Here is a 27669-nt window from a genome sequence, read left to right as displayed (position 1 = left end):
GGATCCAGGCCGCGGTTCCACGGCCCGCACACGGCTGTGGAACACGGCCGTGTGCATGGGGCCTTAGAGTCTGTCCTATTCTCTCCCTGAAATCACAAGTCCAGCAGCATCCTCTCCCTACACTAAGCTCAGCAGAGTGACGTACAGCGCTGCGTGACTCAAGCTTATATAGAGCCTGGGTCACATGCTGCTATGGACAATCACAGCCATGCCATTAATAGGCATGGCTGTGATGGCTTCTAAGGTCAGACAGTTAACCACTTGTTGATTGGCTGCTCTGCAGCCTTTTAAAAAGCGCCAAGAAAGTGCTGAACACCGAACCCGAACTTTTACGGAAATGTCCGGGGTCCAAAAATCCTAAAGTTCGGTACGAACCCGAACTTTACAGTTTGGGTTCGCTCAACCCTAACACTGACTAGTGTATATTGCCAAAAAAGTGCTTTTTTGGTAAAAGAATATGAAGGCTGTATATATTAAACTTGAATTTAACACTTACAGATCTGGAAAATAGTGTTTTTTGGCAAAAAAGTGTGTTTTTAAAAACCCAGAAAATGATGGCTGTATTTCTAGCTTAAATTGAACACTGACTTAGGGCTCTTTCACACCTGCGTTATTGTCTTCCAGCATAGAGTTCCGTCGTCGGGGCTCTATGCTGGAAGAATCCCTATCAGTTTTATCCCCATGCATTCTGAATGGAGTGAAATCCGTTCAGGATGTCTTCAGTTCCGGAACGGAACGTTTTTTGGTCGGAGAAAATACCGCATGCTGCGCTTTTTGCTCCGGCCAAAAATCCTGAAGACTTGCCGCAAGGCTGGATCCGGAATGAATGCCCATTAAAAGGCATTGATCCGGATCCGGCCTTAAGCTAAACGTCGTTTCGGCGCATTGCCGGATCTGACGTTTAGCTTTTTTAGAGTGGTTACCATGGCTGCCGGGACACTAAAGTCCTGGCAGCCATGGTAAAGTGTAGTGGGGAGCGGGGGAGCAGCATACTTACCGTCCGTGTGGCTCCCGGGGCGCTCCAGAGTGACGTCAGGGCGCCCCACGCACATGGATGACGTGATCGCATGGCATGTCATCCATGCGCATGGGGCGTTCTGACGTCACTCTGGAGCGCCCCGGGAGCCACGCGGACTGTAAGTATACCGCTCCCCCGCTCCCCGCTCCTACTATGGCAACCAGAACTTTAATAGCGTCCTGGCTGCCATAGTAACACTGAACGCATTTTGAAGACGGATCCGTCTTTAAATGCTTTCAGTTCACTTGCGTTTTTCCGGATCCGGCGTGTAATTCCGGCAAGTGGAGTACACGCCGGATCCGGACAATGCAAGTGTGAAAGAGCCCTAAGCCTACAAATGCACCAGATGTTGTAAATTGCCCAAAAATTATTTGTGCTGTTTTTAAAGCTTGGATTTCAATGTCCCAAAGGATCAGATGCAGTGCTGGTGCACTGAGCTTGCATAAAATGGCCGCCGCCGCCTACCTGACTAACTCATAAAAGTTATTTTTTTTTCGGTCACTGGGCTCAGGGCAAGATAAAAAAATTGTGCCCTGCACCCACACAACACAATGTATGTAGATCACTGAGTTAGATTCTGATTTTGAGCAAAGGTTCTCTCCTATTCTCTCCCTGAAATCACCAGCAGCATCCTCTCCCTACACTAAGCACAGCAGAGTGGCGTGCGGCGCTACGTGACTCCAGCTTATATAGAGGCTGGGTCACATGCTACACTGGCCAATCACAGCCATGCCATTAGCAGGCATGGCTGTGATGGCTTCTAAGGCTACTTTCACACTTGCGGCAGTGTGATCCGGCGGGCAGTTCCGACGTCGGATTCTGAATGCCGGCGTTCAGGCATTTCTTCAGTTTTTTCATCCGGAGAGAAAACCGTAGCATGCTGCTGTTTTCTCTTTTGCCTGATCAGTCAAAACGACTGAACTGAAGACATCCTGATGCAAACTGAACGGATTTCTCTCCATTCAGAATGCATGGGGATAAAACTGATCAGTTATTTTCCGGTATTGAGCCTTATGACGGAACTCTATGCAGGAAAAGAAAAACGCAAGTGTGAAAGTACCCTAAGGCTGGTTTCACACGGGCGTGACGGATTTGATCCGGATGCGTTCAGGGTGCGTTCAGTGAAAATACTGCGATTTTGGCACTAAAACAAGTCAGTTTTGTCTGCGATTGCGTTTAGTTGTTTTTCCGCGCGGGTGCAATGCGTTTTGATGCATTTTTCACGCGCGTGATAAAAAACGGAATGTTTACAAACAACGTCTCTTAGCAACCATCAGTGAAAAACGCATCGCACCCGCACTTGCTTGCGGATGCAATGCGTTTTTCACGCAGCCTTATTCACTTCTATGGGGCCTGTCCTGCGTTACAAACACAGAATATAGAACATGCTGCGATTTCAAAGCATTGCAGAAGTGATGCGTGAAAAAAAACGCTCATGTGCACAGCCCCATTGAAATGAATGGGTCAGGATTTAGTGCGGGTGCTATGCGTTCACGTCACGCACTGCACCCGCGTGGAAATCACGCTCGTGTGAAAGGGACCTAAGGGCACAGAGTTAAACGCTTGTTGATTGGCTGCTCTGCAGTCTTTCAAAAAGCGCAGAGAAATCACCGAACCCGAACTTTTACTGAAATGTTCGGGTCCGGGTTCCAAAAATACTAAAGTTCGGTACGAACCCAAACTTTACAGTTCGGGTTCGCTCAACCCCAGTCATAATAAAATCATTTTTATTTGCATGAAAACCTTGAGTGTGCAGTGGTACTTCTCTCATTAAATTAAATTGTACAGCAATAGCTCTAAAGTGGCCCATTTTGAGCCTTAGCAACGCTCCTCTGTCTTCTGTTTACATAACACAGTCAGTGTGGAGCGCGTCTCCACAGTTATGTAAACAGAAGATGGAGGAGCGTTGCTAAGGCTCAAAATGGGCCACTTTAGAGCTATTTTTCCTCATAGAAGTGTATGATTTAATTAATTAAAATATATTACAAAAATGGTCAGTATCACTGCCCTTTAGGCCTCTTTCACACTACCGTTTTTTCTTTCCGTTTTGCTGTCCGTTTTTTGCGTTCCGTATACGGTCCGTATACGGAACCATTCATTTCAATGGTTCCGCAAAAAAACGGAATGTGTTCCATATGCATTCCGTTTCCGTTTTTCAGTTTTTCCGTTCCGTTGAAAAGATAGAACATGTCCTATATTTGGCTGCAAATCACAGTCCGTGGCTCCATTCAAGTCAATGGGTCCGCAAAAAAAACGGAACACATACGGAAATGCATCCGTATGTCTTCCGTATCCGTTCCGTTTTTTGCGGAACCATCAATTGAAAATGTTATGCCCAGCCCAATTTTTTCTATGTAATTACTGTATACTGTATATGCCATACGGAAAAACGGAACGGAACAACGGAACGGAAACGGAACCACAACGGAAGCAAAAAACGGAACAACGGATCCGTGAAAAACGGAACGCAAAACACTGAATTCAACATACTGTAGTGTGAAAGAGGCCTTACACTTACAAAAATGAAAAAAAAGGATGACAGTTACACTTTAACAGAAAGTTGGTCTAGCTATATGAAGAAATGTATTGCTATATAACTATGCAAATTAGGAATTCGGCAGTCTGGGAAAACTGGGTAACAACCTATGCAGAAATGTAAAGGAGGACATACTTGGTACATACCTTGCCTACACTATACATACACTATATATGTAGTTTGGTCTCCAGTATACCACCACATGCTATCCAGGAGCAATAGGTTTCCTAGTTTGATAAGTTCCTGCATTCTTCTGTATTCTGTTGTCTACTGTGTACCAACTTTCTGCCCTTTTTCTGAACTATGATCCTCCTCTGCCATGACCTGACCTGAACCAGATCTCCATATTGATCCTACACTGTCTGCCCTGACCTCTAATCATTTCCCATATTACACTCACTTCATCATCCCTGATCCTGGTCTGTCCCTGATTATGAGTTACCCACAACTAGAGGTATGGAGGAAAACTGCCAAAAAATGAAACCATGCGCTACATATAAATAAACGTCTAAAAATAATTTTTTACTATCTTACCGACAACCTTCAAATCTGAGGAATATCCTGAACTAAAGTTCATGGCCATGTACCACACAAAATAGAACCTATCCCCGTAATAAAAGAAGATGCTAAACATGTTCCCATATAATGACAACAGATAAGATCCAGATCCTCAACACAGCAGGACTATAAGTTCCCTGGGATATTCACATGTTCTACATCTAATGTTGTGTATCTGATTATCTGCACTAAATGTCCAGTTGGGGCCTCTATGTTGGAGAAACGGGACATAAACTAAAAGCCAGAATGAGACCCCACCACCACATAATTAAAGAGAAGAAGCTACACTTTCCTGTGGCTAAGAATTTCTGTAGCTCGGGACACAATGAAGGACACATTAAAGTTCTTATATGAAAAGGTAATTTAAAATCTCAAAGAGCCAGAAGAATTTGGGAAAACAAATTTATAAGGCCTCTTTCACACGGGCGTCATGTTTTTTGCCCGGATAAGAGGCGGGTGCGTTGCGGGAAAATGCGCGATTTTTCCGCGCGAGTGCAAAACATTGTCATGCGTTTTGCACTCGCGTGAGAAAAATCGCGCATGTTTGGTACCCAGACCCGAACTTCTTCACAGAAGTTCGGGCTTGGGATTGATGTTCTGAAGATTGTATTATTTTCCCTTATAACATGGTTATAAGGGAAAATAATAGCATTCTGAATACAGAATGCTTAGTATAATAGTGCTGGAAGGGTTAAAAATAATAAAAAAGTTAACTCACCTTCTCCTCTTGTTAGCATAGATGCCGGTCTGTTCTTTAGCTGTGGACTGAATGACCTGAGGTGATGTCAGATCACATGCTCCAATCACATGGTCCATCACCATGGTGATAGAGCATGTGATCTGACGTCATCAAAGGTCCTTCAGCCACAGCTAAAGAACAGACCGGGATCTACGCTAACAAGAGGAGAAGGTGAGTTAACTTTTTTATTATTTTTAACCCTTCCAGCACTATTATACTAAGCATTCTGTATTCAGAATGCTATTATTTTCCCTTATAACCATGTTATAAGGGAAAATAATACAGTGAATAGACTGTCACCTAGAACCCATGCGTGTAAATCGCACCGCATCCGCACTTGCTTGCGGATGCATGCGATTTTCACGCAACCCCATTCATTTCTATAGGGCCTGCGTTACGTGAAAAACGCACAAAGAGGAGCATGCTGCGATTTTCACGCAACGCATAAGTGATGCGTGAAAATCACCGCTCGTGTGCACAGCCCCATAGAAATGAATGGGTCAGGATTCAGTGCGGGTGCAATGCGTTCACCGCACGCATCGCACCCGCACGGAAAACTCGCCCGTGTGAAAGGGGCCTAACACTGCTTGACACTCTGAATACTGGACAGAATTTGTCCCCGGAATTTATGAAACACTACAAGATCTAAAGAGTGTTCTATAGACATAGTGGAGGCACCAGGTCTCTGAGATATGATTACTTTAGCTACCATAAAACTTACACACCCCTTATCTGTAAGATAATTAAGGACTCTTTCTCAAGATCTTTGATATTCTGTTGTTTTTCAAATGTCCATTCATTCCCCCATGTTTCTGTTCTTATTGTATATATATATATATATATATATATAGCTGTTTCTTCATACATTCTTGTAGTATGCCTGGTGAAGGCTATGTAACATCATTACTTCTATTTCTGTTAGCCATTAAAAGGTATTAAACCTGCAATACTCTTATTTTGTTTCTCTGCATGAGAGCACTAACCTAATTTTCTACTGGCTAACACAATACTAGACTTTTCCCTTTTTCTTTTGATTTTGCTAGACGCCTCGGTGCCCTGTGTCAGTATGTCTGACCCCTGTGGGTCAGCTTTGGTAGTGGCCTGGGGACTCATCTGCAGTGAAGTCCGGATCTCTGTATAGGGGTAAATGGGTGAATACCAGGGTGCTGCTAGGATAAAGCTTTTAGAATTAGCGCAAAGTCTAATCTGTTGGTTGGATCCTGTATTTAGTCTTTCCTTAAGTACTGGTGAGGTGAAAGATTTAGACAGACTGCAATAAATAATGAACCAGAAAGGTTACCCATCAGTTTTAATACCGTTCAATTTTAGACTATCATGTGGCCTGCATTTGATTGGATGACCAGAAAACAAACTAAATAATACTTCTAAGGGTGGGTTCACATCTGCGTTCTGGATTCCATTATGGCTTTCCATTATAACCTGGTCATAACGGAAAATAACGGAATCCATAAGACGGAAGGACGGATCAGTTATACTGCCCATAGACTTATATTGTGACGGAATGTAAAACCGAAGCCTTTAAAAGGCATTCCGTCTTAATAGAAGTCTATGGGAATCATAACGTTTCCGTCCCGTTTCCGTTATGCAAACGGAGACAAAAGTCCTTATTGATATTAATTTGGGGTTTGGGTATATATGATGCTTTTTGTGAGGCACGGTAACAAAAAATGGCTATTCTGGCACAGTTTTTATCTCTTTACAATGTTCATGTGACAGGTTCATCTCAGGGGATCATGCGCTATTTTTTACAGAGCAAGTTGTTATGAATATGGATATCAAATATGTCTACTTTTTTGTTTGCTTCAGTTTTACATAATAAAGCATTTTTTTTAAAACAATCATGTTTTTTTGTTCCAAGGTACCATTTGGAATCGAACCAGAGTTCGGGAAATAGTTTTTTACAGTACAAATAAATTTATAAAATTATTACGCGAAGTCTCGCGAGACTTTGCAAAGCAGTAACTTCGGCTCATCGGAGGCAATACATTCTAATACTGTACGGAGATCCTGCTCCGTATAGTATTAGAGCCAATTTTTTTGCAAATCGACTTTGGATGTTCCATCTGAATTTGATTCGCTCATCTCTAGTTGCCGCTATTATTGCAGCCACATGCCACTTTTACCCTATCCTTTCATTGTACTGCTGCTGCTCCCAATTAAAAGGGAGACTTTCTCTAGGCTTGTTCAGAACAAGCCACTCTTTCTTCTGACAATTAACACTTGTGCATGTATAAATATAGGCAGGCATTCTTCCCTGTTAAGACATCATTTTTGGATGCTTGTGTAGAACGAGCCACTCTTTCTTCTGACATTAGTGTATATGTGTGTATAAAAAGGGGCAGTGATTTGCCCCAGACCAGTTAAAGCATAATTTTTGGACGTTTTGGTCCCAACTAGAAAGAGAGAAAAAAATAGAAAAAATGAATTACAAAAGACAATATATTTTTATAGTCCAAGGAGACTAGATCGCTTTATATATCAATTTTCAGGCCAATTAGAGCATGAATGAGTCTGCCCTTGCTGACAGTACCCCATCATGCCACTGTCTGCCAGCCTACCATCAAATTCAGTACCATATGGCTTCTGTCACCACTGTCGGCCTGGCTAGCATGACATTCTGCGCTATATGGCTGCTAGTGATGAGCGGCAGGGGTCATATTCGAATTTGCGATATTTCAAAAATATTTTGTAGAATATTCGTTGAATATTCGCAAATTTGGAAATTCGTTATATTCTTAATTTTTTTTTACTCGAAAAATCACATCCAGACTAAGGACTCGTTAACTCTAATGTGTGAAGCCCGTGCCTGTGCTGTGTACCGCAAATTGCAGACTGCAATGCACCAGCACCTTCTGTGGGGCAGGCGCATGGGGATCGCAGACCCATTTACTTGAATGAGTCCACGATCCCTCCATTCCGCAAAAAATATAGAGCATGTTCTACTTTTTTGCGGTGCGGAGGCACAGAACAGAACCTCAGAAAGCACTCCGTAGTGTTCCGTTCCGTGCCGCATCTCCGGATTTGCGGACCCATTGAAATGAATGGGTATGCATCCGTGATGCAGAATAACAACGGAACGGTCCTGTGTATTGCGGATCCGCAAATGCGGTCCGCAATACGGGAACGGGACACCAACGGTCACGTGAACGAGGCCTAAGGTTGACACATTAAAATCATTGGATATATTCACAAACTGTCTATTCAGGGAAAACTGAAGCACACTCTATCTTCATTGGTTTTTCATTCAGTATGGGTCCATTAAAATCAATGGGTCAGTGAAAAAAAATGAACGCACTAAAAGATTTGCTTTTCACTGATGGTTGCTAAGTAATGCTGAGTGTTAGGGCTCATGCACACAACCATAAATGTTTTGCAGACTGCTAATCTCTCAAAATGTCCTATCCTTGTCGGACAGAACAGGAATAGGATACATGAGATTTTTTGCGAGGCCACAGAATGGACATGAGTGCTGTTCCCATCTTTTGCGGATCCATTGAGATAAACTGAACCACAAATAACGGATTGCAGACTGAAACTATGACTGTGTGCATGAGCCTCTTTCTTCTGTTTTAATTCACATGCATAAAAACTGATGATATCTGTGCAGAAAAACTAAAAACTAAATCAACAGTGAAAGAAAGTAATTTTTCATTGACAGAATTCGAACAAGTTTTGTACTGCTTGGGTAAACTAAGTAATGGAAGGATTCATTCTGATTATTTCATTGTACTTTAATTTTGCATTGTTTAAACTGATCAGCCTTACAACATATACGCTAACAAGTGATATGTTTTCTTTTTAACAGACATGAATGGGTTACATTTAAGTCTTCTTTTAGCCTATATTATATGGGTTGCAGAATCTCATATTATTCCAGTGGAAAAACAAGAGAAAGTCAGCAGTCGCAATATTTTCCGTGTTCCAGAGATTATTCCACCAATATCCATTATTGGTGAGTAAACAACAAATACATCTGTCAATCAAGATTGAGTTAACGCGGTTATCCCATGAGTAATGTAAAAAAATGAAATTCAGACATCATACAGTACATGACATCCTTTTTCTAACAAAGCTAGAACCAGCCCTGTACCTCCCATGGATCCAGAAATCTCCCCATTCATTGCTCTGCTAGATTTATATCAAGCTGGCAGCTCAAAGGGAGTGTCCTCTGTGCTGCAGCTCAGGAGGCGTGTCCATGCTCTCCCTATCACAGCTCAGGGGGCGTGTCCATGCTCTCCCTATCACAGCTTAGGAGGCAGTTTAAGGATGAAACTTAGCATGTGCGGCCATCTCAATGAGCAGGTCAAAGAAATAAGAAAAAACAAACAGCAGGTGGCGCTATACAGACACATTGTATTGATTAATTTTGAGGCTATAATAAAGTTTTAATCACATGCAATTTCAAAAGTATTCAGCTCTAGCTGCTGGTTTGAAAACTGTAGGATATTTTTCATGGGACAACCCTTTTATAGTTCCTTTACACTGAACCATTCAGCAGGCTAGTGTCAGGAGGGAAGTGTTCCTTCCCAGCAAGCAGCTGCTTGTCAGTGAAGGAAACCACTGCATTTACATGCAGTGATCTCCTCCACAGTATGGGGATGAGTGATCGTCACTACAAAAATCACTGCTGGCAGGAGATTGAGCCGTCTAAACAAGAATGATTTAGGTGTTCGCATAAACAATCACATTACCCAATGAATGAGTGTTTAACTCATTCGTCGGGTAATCGGCAGTACCTTTACACCGGCAGATATTAGGGCTGTGTAAAGGGACCTGTATACAGCATCTTGTGACATTTGACAAAAGACGCCAATGTCCTGCTGCTAGCCTAAAACCAGGTTTGTATTTCTGCCAAATGTGGTGATGGTCACCGTAACTTGTGGGTCACAGCACAACTACATTCACTATCATTTGCTGCAATGTAGCATCATGTCACATGGCCACGAGTCTCTGCCTAAGCCTTGCAGTCATTTAAAATGAATCACAAAGCAAGTAAATGCAGCTAAATACTGTGTTGTATTCCTCAGATTTGAAAAAAGCTTCTCGGAGGGTGAGCAGAGCAGAAGCTGAAAAGAATAAATGGGCAAAGGTACGGTAGATATGGCAATACATAGTGAAGTGAGATTCTGATGTTTTATTCTACACATTCTGATTTCTGTCCCAGAACAGAGGGCAAATTTTAGGGACAGCAGCGGAATGAAGCTACAGTACGTGGGCAATGCTGTTTGTGAACAGGCAATGAGTACATACAATGGGGGATTTATTAATAACGGAGTAAAATACTAATCTGTCCCTCGACAGGATCGAGAGGATGCATGCCTTTTGGTGCATTCACCATTGTGTTAAAACAATGTTCTAGAAAGCATTACTACATTCCTGCAATCACATATAACACATTTGTATTTAAAAAAGTGCCACCAGGGACAGGGCCTTTATAGATATGTTCTGAACACCTTTTTATCAGTTTATTTATACCCATTTCTATGATCTTAACAATTACCTGTACTTTGCCTTTAATCGCCTCCAGACCGCCTAACGCAGGATCGCGGTCCGGAGGCGGCAGCGCTGCGCAGAGTCACGCATATACGCGTCATCTCGCGAGATGCGAGATTTCCTGTGAACGCGCGCACACAGGCGCGCGCGTTCACAGGATCGGAAGGTAAGCGAGTGGATCTCCAGCCTGCCAGCGGCAATCGTTCGCTGGCAGGCTGGAGATGCGATTTTTTTAACCCCTAACAGGTATATTAGACGCCTTTTTGATAACAGCGTCTAATATACCTGCTACCTGGTCCTCTGGTGGTCCCTTTTGCTTGGATCGACCACCAGAGGACACAGGCAGCTCAGTAATAAGTAGCACCAAACACCACTACACTACACCCCCCCCCCTTGTCACTTATTAACCCCTTATTAACCCGTGATCACCCCTGATCACCCCATATAGACTCCCTGATCACCCCCTGTCATTGATCACCCCCCTGGAAGGCTCCATTCAGACGTCCGTATGTTTTTTACGGATACATGGATCGAATCCGCAAAACACATACGGACGTCTGAATGGAGCCTTACAGGGTATTGATCAATGACAGGGGGGTGATCACCCCATATAGACTCCCTGATCACCCCCCTGTAAGGCTCCATTTAGACGTCCGTATAATTTTTACGGATCCATGGATACATGGATCGGATCCGCAAAACACATACGGACGTCTGAATGGAGCCTTACAGGGGGATGATCAATGACAGGGGGGTGATCACCCCATATAGACTCCCTGATCACCCCCCTGTCATTGATCACCCCCCTGTAAGGCTCCATTCAGACATTTAGCGGAAATTGTTTTTATTTATTTTTTTCTTACAAAGTCTCATATTCCACTAACTTGTGTCAAAAAATAAAATCTCACATGAACTTACCATACCCCTCACGGAATCCAAATGCGTAAAATTTTTTAGACATTTATATTCCAGACTTCTTCTCACGCTTTAGGGCCCCTAAAATGCCAGGGTAGTATAAATACCCCACATGTGACCCCATTTCGGAAAGAAGACACCCCAAGGTATTCCGTGAGGGGCATATTGAGTCTATGAAAGATTGAAATTTTTGTCCCAAGTTAGCGGAAAGGGAGACTTTGTGAGAAAATACAAAAGAAAATCAATTTCCGCTAACTTGTGCCCCCAAAAAAAAAATCTATGAACTCGCCATGCCCCTCATTGAATACCTTGGGGTGTCTTCTTTCCAAAATGGGGTCACATGTGGGGTATTTATACTGCCCTGGCATTTTAGGGGCCCGAAAGCGTGAAAAGAAGTCTGGGATCCAAATGTCTAAAAATGCCCTCCTAAAAGGGATTTGGGCCGCTTTGAGCATCTAGGCTGCAAAAAAGTGTCACACACTTGGTATCGCCGTACTCATAAGAAGTTGGGGAATGTGTTTTGGGGTGTCATTTTACATATACCCATGCTGGGTGAGATAAATATCTTGGTCAAATGCCAACTTTGTATAAAAAAAATTGAAAAGTTGTCTTTTGACAAGATATTTCTCTCACCCAGCATGGGTATATGTAAAATGACACCCCAAAACACATTCCCCAACTTCTCCTGAGTACGGCGATACCACATGTGTGACACTTTTTTGCCGCCTAGGTGGGCAAAGGGGCACACATTCCAAGGTGCACCTTTAGGATTTCACAGGTCATTTTTTACACATTTTGATTTCAAACTACTTACCACACATTAGGGCCCCTAGAATGCCAGGGCAGTATAACTACCCCACAAGTGACCCCATTTTGGAAAGAAGACACCAAGGTATTCCGTGAGGGGCATGGCGAGTTCCTAGAATTTTTTATTTTTTGTCAAAAGTTAGCGGAAAATTATGATTTTTTATTTATTTATTTTTTTTCTTACAAAGACTCATATTCCACTAACTTGTGACAAAAAATAAAAAATTCTAGGAACTCGCCATGCCCCTCACGGAATACCTTGGGGTGTCTTCTTTCCAAAATGGGGTCACTTGTGGGGTAGTTATACTGCCCTGGCAATTTAGGGGCCCTAATGTGTGCGAAGTAGTTTGAAATCAAAATCTGTAAAAAATGGCCGGTGAAATCCTAAAGGTGCTCTTTGGAATGTGGGCCCCTTTGCCCACCTAGGCTGCAAAAAAGTGTCACACATCTGGTATCTCCGTACTCAGGAGAAGTTGGGCAATGTGTTTTGGGGTGTCTTTTTACATATACCCATGCTGGGTGAGAGAAATATCTTGGTCAAATGCCAACTTTGTATAAAGAAAAAGGGGAAAAGTTGTCTTTTGCCAAGATATTTCTCTCACCCAGCATGGGTATATGTAAAATGACACCCCAAAACACATTCCCCAACTTCTCCTGGGTACGGCGATACCAGATGTGTGACATTTTTTTTTTTGCAGCCTAGGTGGGCAAAGGGGCACACATTCCAAAGAGCACCTTTCGGATTTCACCAGTCATTTTTTACAGATTTTGATTTCAAACTACTTTGCACGCATTTGGGCCCCACAAGTGACCCCATTTTTGAAAGAAGACCCCCCAAGGTATTTCGTGATGGGCATAGTGAGTTCATGGAAGTTTTTATTTTTTGTCACAAGTTAGTGGAATATGAGACTTTGTAAGAAAAAAAAAAAAAATCATCATTTTCCGCTAACTTGTGACAAAAAATAAAAAGTTCTATGAACTCACTATGCCCATCAGTGAATACCTTAGGGTGTCTACTTTCCGAAATGGGGTCATTTGTGGGTGTTTGTGCTGTCTGGCCATTGTAGAACCTCAGGAAACATGACAGGTGCTCAGAAAGTCAGAGCTGCTTCAAAAAGCGGAAATTCACATTTTTGTACCATAGTTTGTAAACGCTATAACTTTTACCCAAACCATTTTTATTTATTTTTTTACCCAAACATTTTTTTTTATCGAAGACATGTAGAACAATAAATTTAGTGAAAAATTTATAAATGGATGTAGTTTTTTTTTTGCAAAATTTTACAACTGAAAGTGAAAAATGTCATTTTTTTGCAAAAAATCATTAAATTTCGATTAATAACAAAAAAAGTAAAAAATGTCAGCAGCAATGAAATACCACCAAATGAAAGCTCTATTAGTGAGAAGAAAAGGAGGTAAAAGTCATTTTGGTGGTAAGTTGCATGACCGAGCAATAAACAGTGAAAGTAGTGTAGTGCAGAAGTGTAAAAAGTGGCCTGGTCATTAAGGGTGTTTCAGCTAGGGGGGTTGAAGTGGTTAAAGGGGCGGTCCAGGGGCGGTTATTTTTTTGCACTTTATATGTTTCTAACTAAGGAAATGTAAGGGGTTGTCAGTTCACTTACTAAATCTCCAGTGGCCCCATTCTCCTAGTTAGCAGAGGTCACATGACCTGTGATGTCAGCTTCTCCTTCTGCTCTGATGACGTTCTATCTACAAGCCTGAGGGAGCAGGAGGAGCAGGTCTGCTGCTGTGCACGGAACCTCACTGTGAAGGCTGTGATGGTTGGAGCAGCAAGCCACGCCCCCTGTACTGCTGGCTGAGTAGTCTACCCTGTCTCTCCCCTTCTACTGGATTATGTAGCAAAGTTTTACCCCTTCTACCATAAGCAGCACAGACTCAGGGTTGGAGGCTCTGCCTCAGGTACTGAGCATCTGCAGGATTTCCTCTTCTCCAGGCAGTGAGGAGATAACTGCTGTGCAAAAGATCGAGCAGACACATAACTGACAAAGACCAGAGGAGTCCTCTCCTCTATATTCTGCTGGTTGTGAGGAAGTACAGATAGGGGGAAGATCAGCAATGTGATTGTACCGTACAGCTGGGACTTGTAGTCCCACAAATACAACATGAGTATACCAGCAGTAAGAGGGAGGGTAAAGGCAGTTTTTGTTGACATCCACAAATAGTCATGAGGAAAACCTCAGAAATTGTTGTTTACATGCAAGTGCATGTAAACAAAGGGACCAGGACAGAACTAGGTAAATAAATATAAATTATTTTTATTTTTTGGGCCTAAAACTTGCATAGCTTATGTATATATTTCTGACCATCAGATTTGCAGTGCTTTATTTTTTATATAACCTGGACATCCCTTTAAAGTATAATTAATGATAAAAATAATATTTAATGGGGAGCTGCGGTAAAGATGTCACACAATTATCTGTTTGCTGCATCTGGCATTAGAATTTTTTATTTTTTATTTTAAAATGCCTATTCTTATCCCCAAATGGACATTATTCTTTGCTGACCCATTGAAATTGAATGGGTCTGCATCTGATCTGCAAAATATGCAGATTTGATGCGGAGCAAAAATATGGTCGCGTGAATGGGGCCAAATTCACATGTCCACTTTTCCGTACAGACCATCAATCCAGGCACAGAAAATCACTGAAAAACCTCCCTGTCTATGATGCTCTGTGCTGCGAAAAAACACAAACCTATCCACAAAAAAACAAAGACATGGTGTAATAAATGGATGTTTAAAAAAAACAAAAGAGTAATAAAATTACATTAGAGAGTAAAGGGCCCTTTACACAGGCTGAGAATGGGCCAGATAATCACTAACAGGAGTTCATAGGAACACACATTAGTGATTATCCGGTGGAGTAAACCGATTACTCAAAACGCTTGTTCATTGGGTAATCACATCATTCATGCAGACCCGTAAATTGTCGATTGCTGGCAGCAGATCATGCCATCTAAACAGCATTCTGCTGCTAGCAAACAATGACTATGTATGAGGACGAACAATGGCCCTCCTCCCTGTACTGACTCCATAGTCTTCTTCACTGATCAGCAGGCGCTTGCCGGGAAGGAACGCTTCCTTCCCAACAATCGCTTGCTAAATTGTTATATGTAAAGGGACCTTAAGTCCTTAATTAGCTTACAGAAAAAGAGATGCATTCTGGAAATGTATTTTTGGGGTTTCTATGTTGGAGAAACAGGACAGAAACTCAAAGCAAGGATGAAGTCTCAACTGTTGTTGTTGTGGACAAATATTTTTGTTGCCCAGGATACAATGAAGAACATATGAAATTTGTCATATTAAAAGGCAACTTCCAATCCCAAAGAGGCAGAAGAATTGGAAATTTTTATTTATAACACTCTTTTGCGCAATGAACACAGGGCTGAATTTTTCTTAAAGGGTACCTGTCACTGGGATTTTGTGTATAGAGCTGATGACATGGTCTGCTAGATGGCCGCTAGCACATCTGCAATACCCAGTCCCCATAGCTCTGAGTGCTTTTATTGTGTAAAAAAAACTGATTTGATACATATGGAAATTAACCTGAGATGAGTCAGAGCTTGAAAATATGACTCTTCTCTGGTCACGTAAGTAAGATTCTGCTCCAGAAATATTGAGATCACCAGGTCTCTTAACTAACATCAATTTAGAAATGATAAGGGTACAGCCACACATTCAAATTTCCTGATGCAGTTTTAGAAGCCAGGAGTTAATAAAAAAATAAGTCACATCTGTCCTATATACTTTTTCTACTTTTATGATCCACTCCTGATTTTGGATTCCAAAAACTGCATCAGGAAACCTGACCACTAGAGTTGAGCGAACACCTGGATGTTCGGGTTCGAGAAGTTCGGCCGAACTTCCCGAAAATGTTCGGGTTCGGGATCCGAACTTCGTCCCGAACCCGAACCCCATTGAAGTCAATGGGGACCCGAACTTTTCGGCACTAAAAAGGCTGTAAAACAGCCCAGGAAAGGGCTAGAGGGCTGCAAAAGGCAGCAACATGTAGGTAAATCCCCTGCAAACAAATGTGGGAAATTAATTAAAATAAAAATTAAATAAATAAAAATTAACCAAAATCAATTGGAGAGAGGTCCCATAGCAGAGAATCTGGCTTCCCGTCACCCACCACTGGAACAGTCCATTCTCAGATATTCAGGCCCCAGAACCCAGGCAGAGGAGAGAGGTCCCGTAACAGAGAATCTGGCTTCATGTCAGCAGAGAATTAGTCTGCATGTCATAGCAGAGAATGAGGCTTCACGTCAGCCACCACTGCAACAGTCCATTGTCATATATTTAGGCCCAGCACCCAGGCAGAGGAGAGAGGTCCCGTAACAGACAATCTGGCTTCATGTCAGCAGAGAATCAGTCTGCATGTCATAGCAGAGAATGAGGCTTCACGTCAGCCACCACTGCAACAGTCCATTGGCATATATTTAGGCCCAGCACCCAGGCAGAGGAGAGAGGTCCCGTAACAGACAATCTGGCTTCATGTCAGTAGAGAATCAGTCTGCATGTCATAGCAGAGAATCAGGCTTCACGTCACCCACCACTGTAAGAGTCCATTTTCATAAATTTAGGCCCAGCACCCAGGCAGAGGAGAGAGGTCCCGTAACAGAGGATCTGGCTTCATGTCAGCAGAGAATTAGTCTGCATGTCATAGCAGAGAATGAGGCTTCACGTCAGCCACCACTGCAACAGTCCATTGTCATATATTTAGGCCCAGCACCCAGGCAGAGGAGAGAGGTCCCGTAACAGACAATCTGGCTTCATGTCAGCAGAGAATTAGTCTGCATGTCATAGCAGAGAATGAGGCTTCACGTCACCCACCACTGCAACAGTCCATTGGCATATATTTAGGCCCAGCACCCAGGCAGAGGAGAGAGGTCCCGTAACAGACAATCTGGCTTCATGTCAGCAGAGAATTAGTCTGCATGTCATAGCAGAGAATGAGGCTTCACGTCAGCCACCACTGTAAGAGTCCATTTTCATAAGTTTAGGCCCAGCACCCAGGCAGAGGAGAGAGGTCCCGTAACAGAGGATCTGACTTCATGTCAGCAGAGAATTAGTCTGCATGTCATAGCAGAGAATGAGGCTTCACGTCAGCCACCTGTCACGACCCCTGGTCATGGTCGTGACTCCTTGGGAGCCGCATGCAGTTATCCGCGGTCTGGTGTTGTCGCAACCGCAGCTGGGGGCACTTAGTGGTTTGCCTCAGGTGCGGTTGCCGCGAATAACAGGCATGCGTGCGGTTGCCCTTGGCAACGTGTTTTGGTGTGCACGTCCTTCGTCTGTGTTTGTGTGCACTTCCTGGTCTGTTTGTTGTGCACGAGGTTGTATGCACTTGGACACCTCCCTTCATCTGCGGTTGTCCGCGGCAACGTCTGGTGTTGTGCATGTGGTGGCAGGGTCTCTGCCTGCTGGTTGTTCTGCAGGACACGGTGGCCACGCATGCCGTTGCCAGCGGTGACAGGTGAGTGAGTGTGTGTGCTATTCCCCTTTAAGTTGGTGTTTTCCCTTCTGTGGTGTAGGAAGGGTTAACTCCCTTCCCAGTGTGTGTGTTGTCACTGGGTGTGGTTGACTGGTGGGTGTGGCCTTTTGGCCTATATAGCCTGAGTCTCTTGCAGGCTTCAGTAGGTTGCTCTCAGCCATGCTGGCTGGAGCAGCCTCCTGTCTCCTCCATCTGCCTGGTGAGGACCATCCTTCTGGTCATAAAACCTTGTTAGTAAAACCTTTGTTACCTTGTCTGATGTTATGTTTATGTGTATGTGGTTGCTGGCTTGTTGCACCTTATGGTTCCCTGGTTCCCTGTGTGATGTATGGTGTGTGCTGTTGTCTTCTCTGTTGTTGTAGACAGACAGCACTTTTGCATGGGTTCCGGGCGGTGTGTTTGTGGCAGGTAGGTGAGGTTGAAGTTCCACATACCTGCCACTGCCATAAGTGGTATTGGATTCCCTTTATTTCCAGCTTGGCCTTTCTAGGCTCCTGTTCCTCCGTGTTCTGGAGGAACAGGTAGTCTATCCAGCTCCTAGCCTAGGGACCTGCGGAGGGATAGTAGGGACCCGAGGTTCCTGCGCATGGGTCCTCCTACCCTAAAGGTCGGCCCATGCAGGTTAGGAGTTAGGGTCAGATCAGGGAGACTTTAGGAGGTGACCTGCTTCCTGATCCTGTGGTCTTGCAGCGACCAAACATCTCTGGGTACCGCACGGCTGGGGGTTTCCCCCATCGCCAGCCGTGACACCACCACTGCAACAGTCCATTGGCATATATTTAGGCCCAGCACCCAGGCAGAGGAGAGAGGTCCCGTAACAGACAATCTGGCTTCATGTCAGCAGAGAATTAGTCTGCATGTCATAGCAGAGAATGAGGCTTCACGTCACCCACCACTGTAAGAGTCCATTTTCATAAGTTTAGGCCCAGCACCCAGGCAGAGGAGAGAGGTCCCGTAACAGAGGATCTGACTTCATGTCAGCAGAGAATTAGTCTGCATGTCATAGCAGAGAATGAGGCTTCACGTCAGCCACCACTGCAACAGTCCATTGGCATATATTTAGGCCCAGCACCCAGGCAGAGGAGAGAGGTCCCGTAACAGACAATCTGGCTTCATGTCAGCAGAGAATTAGTCTGCATGTCATAGCAGAGAATGAGGCTTCACGTCACCCACCACTGTAAGAGTCCATTTTCATAAGTTTAGGCCCAGCACCCAGGCAGAGGAGAGAGGTCCCGTAACAGAGGATCTGACTTAATGTCAGCAGAGAATTAGTCTGCATGTCATAGCAGAGAATGAGGCTTCACGTCAGCCACCACTGCAACAGTCCATTGGCATATATTTAGGCCCAGCACCCAGGCAGAGGAGAGAGGTCCCGTAACAGACAATCTGGCTTCATGTCAGCAGAGAATCAGTCTTCATATCATAGCAGAGAATCAGGCTTCACGTCACCCACCACTGTAAGAGTCCATTTTCATAAATTTAGGCCCAGCACCCAGGCAGAGGAGAGAGGTCCCGTAACAGAGGATCTGGCTTCATGTCAGCAGAGAATCATTCTGCATGTCATAGCAGAGAATCAGGCTTCACGTCACCCAACATTGGAACAGTCCATTGGCATATATTTAGGCCCCGGCACCCAGACAGAGGAGAGGTTCATTCAACTTTGGGTAGCCTCGCAATAAAATGGTAAAATGAAAATAAAAATAGGATTGAATGAGGAAGTGCCCTGGAGTCCAATAATATATGGTTAAGGGGAGGTAGTTAATGTCTAATCTGGACAAGGGACGGACAGATCCTGTGGGATCCATGCCTGGTTCATTTTTATGAACGTCAGCTTGTCCACATTGGCTGTAGACAGGCGGCTGCGTTTGTCTGTAATGACGCCCCCTGCCGTGCTGAATACACGTTCAGACAAAACGCTGGCCGCCGGGCAGGCCAGCACCTCCAAGGCATAAAAGGCTAGCTCTGGCCACGTGGACAATTTAGAGACCCAGAAGTTGAATGGGGCCGAACCATCAGTCAGTACGTGGAGGGGTGTGCACATGTACTGTTCCACCATGTTAGTGAAATGTTGCCTCCTGCTAACACGTTGCGTATCAGGTGGTGGTGCAGTTAGCTGTGGCGTGTTGACAAAAGTTTTCCACATCTCTGCCATGCTAACCCTGCCCTCAAAGGAGCTGGCATTGACACAGCTGCCTTGGCGACCTCTTGCTCCTCCTCTGCCTTGGCCTTGGGCTTCCACTTGTTCCCCTGTGACATTTGGGAATGCTCTCAGTAGCGCGTCTACCAACGTGCGCTTGTACTCGCGCATCTTCCTATCACGCTCCAGTGCAGGAAGTAAGGTGGGCACATTGTCTTTGTAGCGTGGATCCAGCAGGGTGGCAACCCAGTAGTCCGCACAGGTTAAAATGTGGGCAACTCTGCTGTCGTTGCGCAGGCACTGCAGCATGTAGTCGCTCATGTGTGCCAGGCTGCCCAGGGGTAAGGACAAGCTGTCCTCTGTGGGAGGCGTATAGTCGCTCATGTGTGCCAGGCTGCCCAGGGGTAAGGACAAGCTGTCCTCTGTGGGAGGAGTATCGTCATCGTCCTGCCTTTCCCCCCAGCCACGCACCAGTGATGGACCCGAGCTGCGTTGGGTGCCACCCCGCTGTGACCATGCTTCATCCTCATCCTCATCCTCATCCTCCTCCACCTCCTCCTCATCCTCGTCCTCCTCGTCCTCCAGTAGTGGGCCCTGGCTGGCCACATTTGTACCTGGCCTCTGCTGTTGCCAAAAACCTCCCTCTGAGTCACTTCGAAGAGACTGGCCCGAAGAGACTGGTGCTAAAAATGACCCCTCTTCCTCCTCCTCCTCCTCCTCCTCCTCCTGGGCCACCTCCTCTTCCATCATCGCCCTAAGTGTTTTCTCAAGGAGACATAGAAGTGGTATTGTAACGCTGATAACGGCGTCATCGCCACTGGCCATGTTGGTGGAGTACTCGAAACAGCGCAACAGGGCACACAGGTCTCGCATGGAGGCCCAGTCATTGGTGGTGAAGTGGTGCTGTTCTGTAGTGCGACTGACCCGTGCGTGCTGCAGCTGAAACTCCACTATGGCCTGCTGCTGCTCGCACAGTCTGTCCAGCATGTGCAAGGTGGAGTTCCACCTGGTGGGCACGTCGCATATGAGGCGGTGATCGGGAAGGCCGAAGTTACGCTGTAGCGCAGACAGGCGAGCAGCAGCAGGATGTGAACGCCGGAAGCGCGAACAGACGGCCCGCACTTTATGCAGCAGCTCTGACATGTCGGGGTAGTTGTGAATGAACTTCTGCACCACCAAATTCAGCACATGCGCCAAGCAAGGGAATGCGTCAAATTGGCTAGTGCCAGAGCTGCAACGAGATTTCGCCCATTATCACACACCACCAGGCCGGGCTTGAGGCTCACCGGCAGCAACCACTCGTCGGTCTGTTGTTCTATACCCCGCCACAACTCCTGTGCGGTGTGGGGCCTGTCCCCCAAACATATGAGTTTCAGAATGGCCTGCTGACGTTTACCCCGGGCTGTGCTGAAGTTGGTGGTGAAGGTGTGTGGCTGACTGGATGAGCAGGTGGAAGAAGAGGAGGAGGAAGCCGAGAAGGAGGAGGTGGCAACAGGAGGCAAAGAATGTTGCCCTGCGATCCTTGGCGGCGGAAGGACGTGCGCCAAACAGCTCTCCGCCTGGGGCCCAGCTGCCACTACATTTACCCAGTGTGCAGTTAGGGAGATATAGCGTCCCTGGCCGTGCTTACTGGTCCACGTATCTGTGGTTAGGTGGACCTTGCTACAGATGGCGTTGCGCAGTGCACACTTGATTTTATCGGATACTTGGTTGTGCAGGGAAGGCACGGCTCTCTTGGAGAAGTAGTGGCGGCTGGGAACAACATACTGTGGGACAGCAAGCGACATGAGCTGTTTGAAGCTGTCTGTGTCCACCAGCCTAAATGACAGCATTTCATAGGCCAGTAGTTTAGAAATGCTGGCATTCAGGGCCAGGGATCGAGGGTGGCTAGGTGGGAATTTACGCTTTCTCTCAAATGTTTGTGAGATGGAGAGCTGAACGCTGGCGTGTGACATGGTTGAGACGCTTGGTGACGGAGGTGGTGGTGGTGGTGTTGGTGGTACATCCCCTGTTTGCTGGGCGGCAGGTGCCAACGTTCCTCCAGAGGCGGAGGAAGAGGCCGAGGCGGCAGCAGCAGAAGAGGCCGAGGCGGCAGCAGCAGAAGAGGTAGCAGGGGGAGCCTGAGTGACTTCCTTGGTTTTAAGGTGTTTACTCCACTGCAGTTCATGCTTTGCATGCAGGTGCCTGGTCATGCAGGTTGTGCTCAGGTTCAGAACGTTAATGCCTCGCTTCAGGCTCTGATGGCACAGCGTGCAAACCACTCGGGTCTTGTCGTCAGCACATTGTTTGAAGAAGTGCCATGCCAGGGAACTCCTTGAAGCTGCCTTTGGGGTGCTCGGTCCCAGATGGCAGCGGTCAGTAGCAGGCGGAGTCTCTTGGCGGCGGGTGTTCTGCTTTTGCCCACTGCTCCCTCTTTTGCTACGCTGTTGGCTTGGTCTCACCACTGCCTCTTCCTCCGAACTGTGAAAGTCAGTGGCACGACCTTCATTCCATGTGGGGTCTAGGACCTCATCGTCCCCTGCATCGTCTTCCACCCAGTCTTGATCCCTGACCTCCTGTTCAGTCTGCACACTGCAGAAAGACGCAGCAGTTGGCACCTGTGTTTCGTCATCATCAGAGACATGCTGAGGTGGTATTCCCATGTCCTCATCATCAGGAAACATAAGTGGTTGTGCGTCAGTGCATTCTATGTCTTTCACCGCTGGGGAAGGGCTAGGTGGATGCCCTTGGGAAACCCTGCCAGCGGAGTCTTCAAACAGCATAAGAGACTGCTGCATAACTTGAGGCTGAGACAGTTTCCCTGGTATGCATGGGGGTGATGTGACAGACTGATGCGGTTGGTTTTCAGGCGCCATCTGTGCGCTTTCTGCAGAAGACTGGGTGGGAGATAATGTGAACGTGCTGGATCCACTGTCGGCCACCCAATTGACTAATGCCTGTACCTGCTCAGGCCTTACCATCCTTAGAACGGCATTGGGCCCCACCATATATCGCTGTAAATTCTGGCGGCTACTGGGACCTGAGGTAGTTGGTACACTAGGACGTGTGGATGTGGCAGAACGGCCACGTCCTCTCCCAGCACCAGAGGGTCCACTAACACCACCACGACCATGTCCACGTCCGCGTCCCTTACTAGATGTTTTCCTCATTGTTATGGTTCACCACAACAACAAAAATATTATTTGGCCCAATGTATTGTATTCAAATTCAGCGGGATATAAATTTGAGGCCTAGTATTTAGGCGCTGGGTGACCGGTATGGATTTACTAACAGAATTGGACTTGGAAATGCACAGTAGCGTGTGTGTGAAGTTATTCTGAATGACCCTATGCGCACCTTGAATATTATATACCCTTTTAGGGATAGATTTCAAATGGCTCTGATATAGCAGGAACCACTAAATTATGAAATTGCTAAATTGGGAATTGTATTTCAACCCAGAACAAAAAATGTGCTTTGACGGACACTAAATAACTTTCCCAGCCACAACAGGACAGCGGTAACTAGAGATTTAGCGGGATATAAATTTGAGGCCTAGTATTTAGGCGCTGGGTGACCGGTATGGATTTACTAACAGAATTGGACTTGGAAATGCACAGTAGCGTGTGTGTGAAGTTATTCTGAATGACCCTATGTGCACCTTGAATATTATATACCCTTTTAGGGATAGATTTCAAATAGCTCTGATATAGCAGGAACCACTAAATTATGAAATTGCTAAATTGGGAATTGTATTTCAACCCAGAACAAAAAATGTGCTTTGACGGACACTAATAACTTTCCCAGCCACAACAGGACAGCGGTAACGAGAGATTTAGCGGGATATAAATTTGAGGCCTAGTATTTAGGCGCTGGGTGACCGGTATGGATTTACTAACAGAATTAGACTTGGAAATGCACAGTAGCGTGTGTGTGAAGTTATTCTGAATGACCCTATGTGCACCTTGAATATTATATACCCTTTTAGGGATAGATTTCAAATAGCTCTGATATAGCAGAAACCACTAAATTATGAAATTGCTAAATTGGGAATTGTATTTCAACCCAGAACAAAAAATGTGCTTTGACGGACACTAATAACTTTCCCAGCCACAACAGGACAGCGGTAACGAGAGATTTAGCGGGATATAAATTTGAGGCCTAGTATTTAGGCGCTGGGTGACCGGTATGGATTTACTAACAGAATTAGACTTGGAAATGCACAGTAGCGTGTGTGTGAAGTTATTCTGAATGACCCTATGTGCACCTTGAATATTATATACCCTTTTAGGGATAGATTTCAAATAGCTCTGATATAGCAGAAACCACTAAATTATGAAATTGCTAAATTGGGAATTGTATTTCAACCCAGAACAAAAAATGTGCTTTGACGGACACTAAATAACTTTCCCAGCCACAACAGGACAGCGGTAACGAGAGATTTAGCGGGATATAAATTTGAGGCCTAGTATTTAGGCGCTGGGTGACCGGTATGGATTTACTAACAGAATTGGACTTGGAAATGCACAGTAGCGTGTGTGTGAAGTTATTCTGAATGACCCTATGTGCACCTTGAATATTATATACCCTTTTAGGGATAGATTTCAAATAGCTCTGATATAGCAGAAACCACTAAATTATGAAATTGCTAAATTGGGAATTGTATTTCAACCCTGAACAAAAAATGTGCTTTGACGGACACTAAATAACTTGCCCAGCCACAACAGTACAGCGGTAACGACAGATTTAGCGGGATATAAATTTGAGGCCTAGTATTTAGGCGCTGGGTGACCGGTATGGATTTAGTGACAGAATTAGACTGGGATATGGCCAAAAAATAACCACACTATTGCTGGTTAAATGCACTTGGTGACGGGCGCAGCTTGCCCCTGATGTAGTATATGGCCAAAAAATGAACAGACTATTGCTGGTTAAATGCACTTGGTGTGATAGCTTGACCAACCACACTACTGAGGGTTAAATGCACTTGGTGACGGGCGCAGCTTGCCCCTGATGTAGTATATGGCCAAAAAATGAACAGACTATTGCTGGTTAAATGCACTTGGTGACGGGCGCAGCTTGCCCCTGATGTAGTATATGGCCAAAAAATGAACAGACTATTGCTGGTTTAGTGCACTTGGTGCGATAGCTTGACCAACCACACTACTGAGGGTTAAATGCACTTGGTGACGGGCGCAGCTTGCCCCTGATGTAGTATATGGCCAAAAAATGAACAGACTATTGCTGGTTAAATGCACTTGGTGATGGGCGCAGCTTGCCCCTGATTTAGTATATGGCCAAAAAATGAACAGACTATTGCTGGTAAAATGCACTTGGTGTCACAGCTTGACCAACCACACTACTGAGGGTTAAATGCACTTGGTGACGGGCGCAGCTTGCCCCTGATTTAGTATATGGCCAAAAAATGAACAGACTATTGCTGGTTAAATGCACTTGGTGTGATAGCTTGACCAACCACACTACTGAGGGTTAAATGCACTTGGTGACGGGCGCAGCTTGCCCCTGATTTAGTATATGGCCAAAAAATGAACAGACTATTGCTGGTTAAATGCACTTGGTGTGACAGCTTCACCCTGATGTAGGCTTTAGCCAAAAAAACAACCACACCATTGAGGGTTAAATGCACTTGGTGACAGGCGCAGCTTGCCCCTGATGTAGTATATGGCCAAAAAATGAACAGACTATTGCTGGTTAAATGCACTTGGTGTGACAGCTTGACCAACCACACTACTGAGGGTTAAATGCACTTGGTGACGGGCGCAGCTTGCCCCTGATGTAGTATATGGCCAAAAAATGAACAGACTATTGCTGGTTAAATGCACTTGGTGTCACAGCTTGACCAACCACACTACTGAGGGTTAAATGCACTTGGTGACGGGCGCAGCTTGCCCCTGATGTAGTATATGGCCAAAAAATGAACAGATTATTGCTGGTTAAATGCACTTGGTGACGGGCGCAGCTTGCCCCTGATTTAGTATATGGCCAAAAAATGAACAGACTATTGCTGGTTAAATGCACTTGGTGTCACAGCTTGACAAACCACACTACTGAGGGTTAAATGCACTTGGTGACGGGCGCAGCCTGCCCCTGATTTAGTATATGGCCAAAAAATGAACAGACTATTGCTGGTTAAATGCACTTGGTGACGGGCGCAGCTTGCCCCTGATTTAGTATATGGCCAAAAAATTAACAGACTATTGCTGGTTAAATGCACTTGGTGTGATAGCTTGACCAACCACACTACTGAGGGTTAAATGCCCTTGGTGACGGGCGCAGCTTGCCCCTGATGTAGTATATGGCCAAAAAATGAACAGACTATTGCTGGTTAAATGCACTTGGTGACAGGCGCAGCTTGCCCCTGATGTAGTATATGGCCAAAAAATGAACAGACTATTGCTGGTTAAATGCACTTGGTGACGGGCGCAGCTTGCCCCTGATGTAGTATATGGCCAAAAAATGAACAGACTATTGCTGGTTAAATGCACTTGGTGTCACAGCTTGACCAACCACACTACTGAGGGTTAAATGCACTTGGTGACGGGCGCAGCTTGCCCCTGATGTAGTATATGGCCAAAAAATGAACAGTCTATTGCTGGTTAAATGCACTTGGTGTCACAGCTTGACCAACCACACTACTGAGGGTTAAATGCACTTGGTGACGGGCGCAGCTTGCCCCTGATGTAGTATATGGCCAAAAAATGAACAGACTATTGCTGGTTAAATGCACTTGGTGACAGGCGCAGCTTGCCCCTGATGTAGTATATGGCCAAAAAATGAACAGACTATTGCTGGTTAAATGCACTTGGTGTGATAGCTTGACCAACCACACTACTGAGGGTTAAATGCACTTGGTGACGGGCGCAGCTTGCCCCTGATGTAGTATATGGCCAAAAAATAAACAGACTATTGCTGGTTAAATGCACTTGGTGTCACAGCTTCACCCTGATGTAGGCTTTAGCCAAAAAACAAACGCACCATTGAGGGTTAAATGCACTTGGTGACAGGTGCAGCTTGCCCCTGATGTAGTATATGGCCAAAAAATAAACAGACTATTGCTGGTTAAATGCACTTGGTGTGACAGCTTCACCCTGATGTAGGCTTTAGCCAAAAAAACAACCACACCATTGAGGGTTAAATGCACTTGGTGACAGGCGCAGCTTGCCCCTGATGGAGTATATGGCCAAAAAATGAACAGACTATTGCTGGTTAAATGCACTTGGTGTGACAGCTTGACCAACCACACTACTGAGGGTTAAATGCACTTGGTGACGGGCGCAGCTTGCCCCTGATGTAGTATATGGCCAAAAAATGAACAGACTATTGCTGGTTAAATGCACTTGGTGTCACAGCTTGACCAACCACACTACTGAGGGTTAAATGCACTTGGTGACGGGCGCAGCTTGCCCCTGATGTAGTATATGGCCAAAAAATGAACAGATTATTGCTGGTTAAATGCACTTGGTGACGGGCGCAGCTTGCCCCTGATTTAGTATATGGCCAAAAAATGAACAGACTATTGCTGGTTAAATGCACTTGGTGTCACAGCTTGACCAACCACACTACTGAGGGTTAAATGCACTTGGTGACGGGCGCAGCCTGCCCCTGATTTAGTATATGGCCAAAAAATGAACAGACTATTGCTGGTTAAATGCACTTGGTGTGATAGCTTGACCAACCACACTACTGAAGGTTAAATGCACTTGGTGACGGGCGCAGCCTGCCCCTGATTTAGTATATGGCCAAAAAATGAACAGACTATTGCTGGTTAAATGCACTTGGTGTGATAGCTTGACCAACCACACTATTGCTGGTTAAATGCACTTGGTGTGACAGCTTCACCCTGATGTAGGCTTTAGCCAAAAAAACAACCACACCATTGAGGGTTAAATGCACTTGGTGACAGGCGCAGCTTGCCCCTGATGTAGTATATGG

General features: G+C 45.2%; 1 protein-coding gene across 1 annotated transcript in view; it reads left to right on the top strand.

The window, feature by feature from the left end:
* Positions 1-27669, top strand: part of LOC122939998 (agouti-signaling protein-like) — an 80108-nt gene that overhangs the window by 14271 nt on the left and 38168 nt on the right. The window contains exons 2-3 of the mRNA XM_044296276.1: positions 8678-8824; positions 9900-9961. Of these exons, the coding sequence (XP_044152211.1) occupies positions 8678-8824; positions 9900-9961 (209 nt within the window). The remainder of the gene's footprint in view (positions 1-8677; positions 8825-9899; positions 9962-27669) is intronic.

Source organism: Bufo gargarizans, chromosome 6, assembly GCF_014858855.1.
Source record: "Bufo gargarizans isolate SCDJY-AF-19 chromosome 6, ASM1485885v1, whole genome shotgun sequence".
Classification (NCBI taxonomy): Eukaryota; Metazoa; Chordata; class Amphibia; order Anura; family Bufonidae; genus Bufo; species Bufo gargarizans.
The sequence above is the reverse complement of the archived record's forward strand: the minus strand, read 5'-3'. Positions and strand labels throughout refer to the sequence as shown.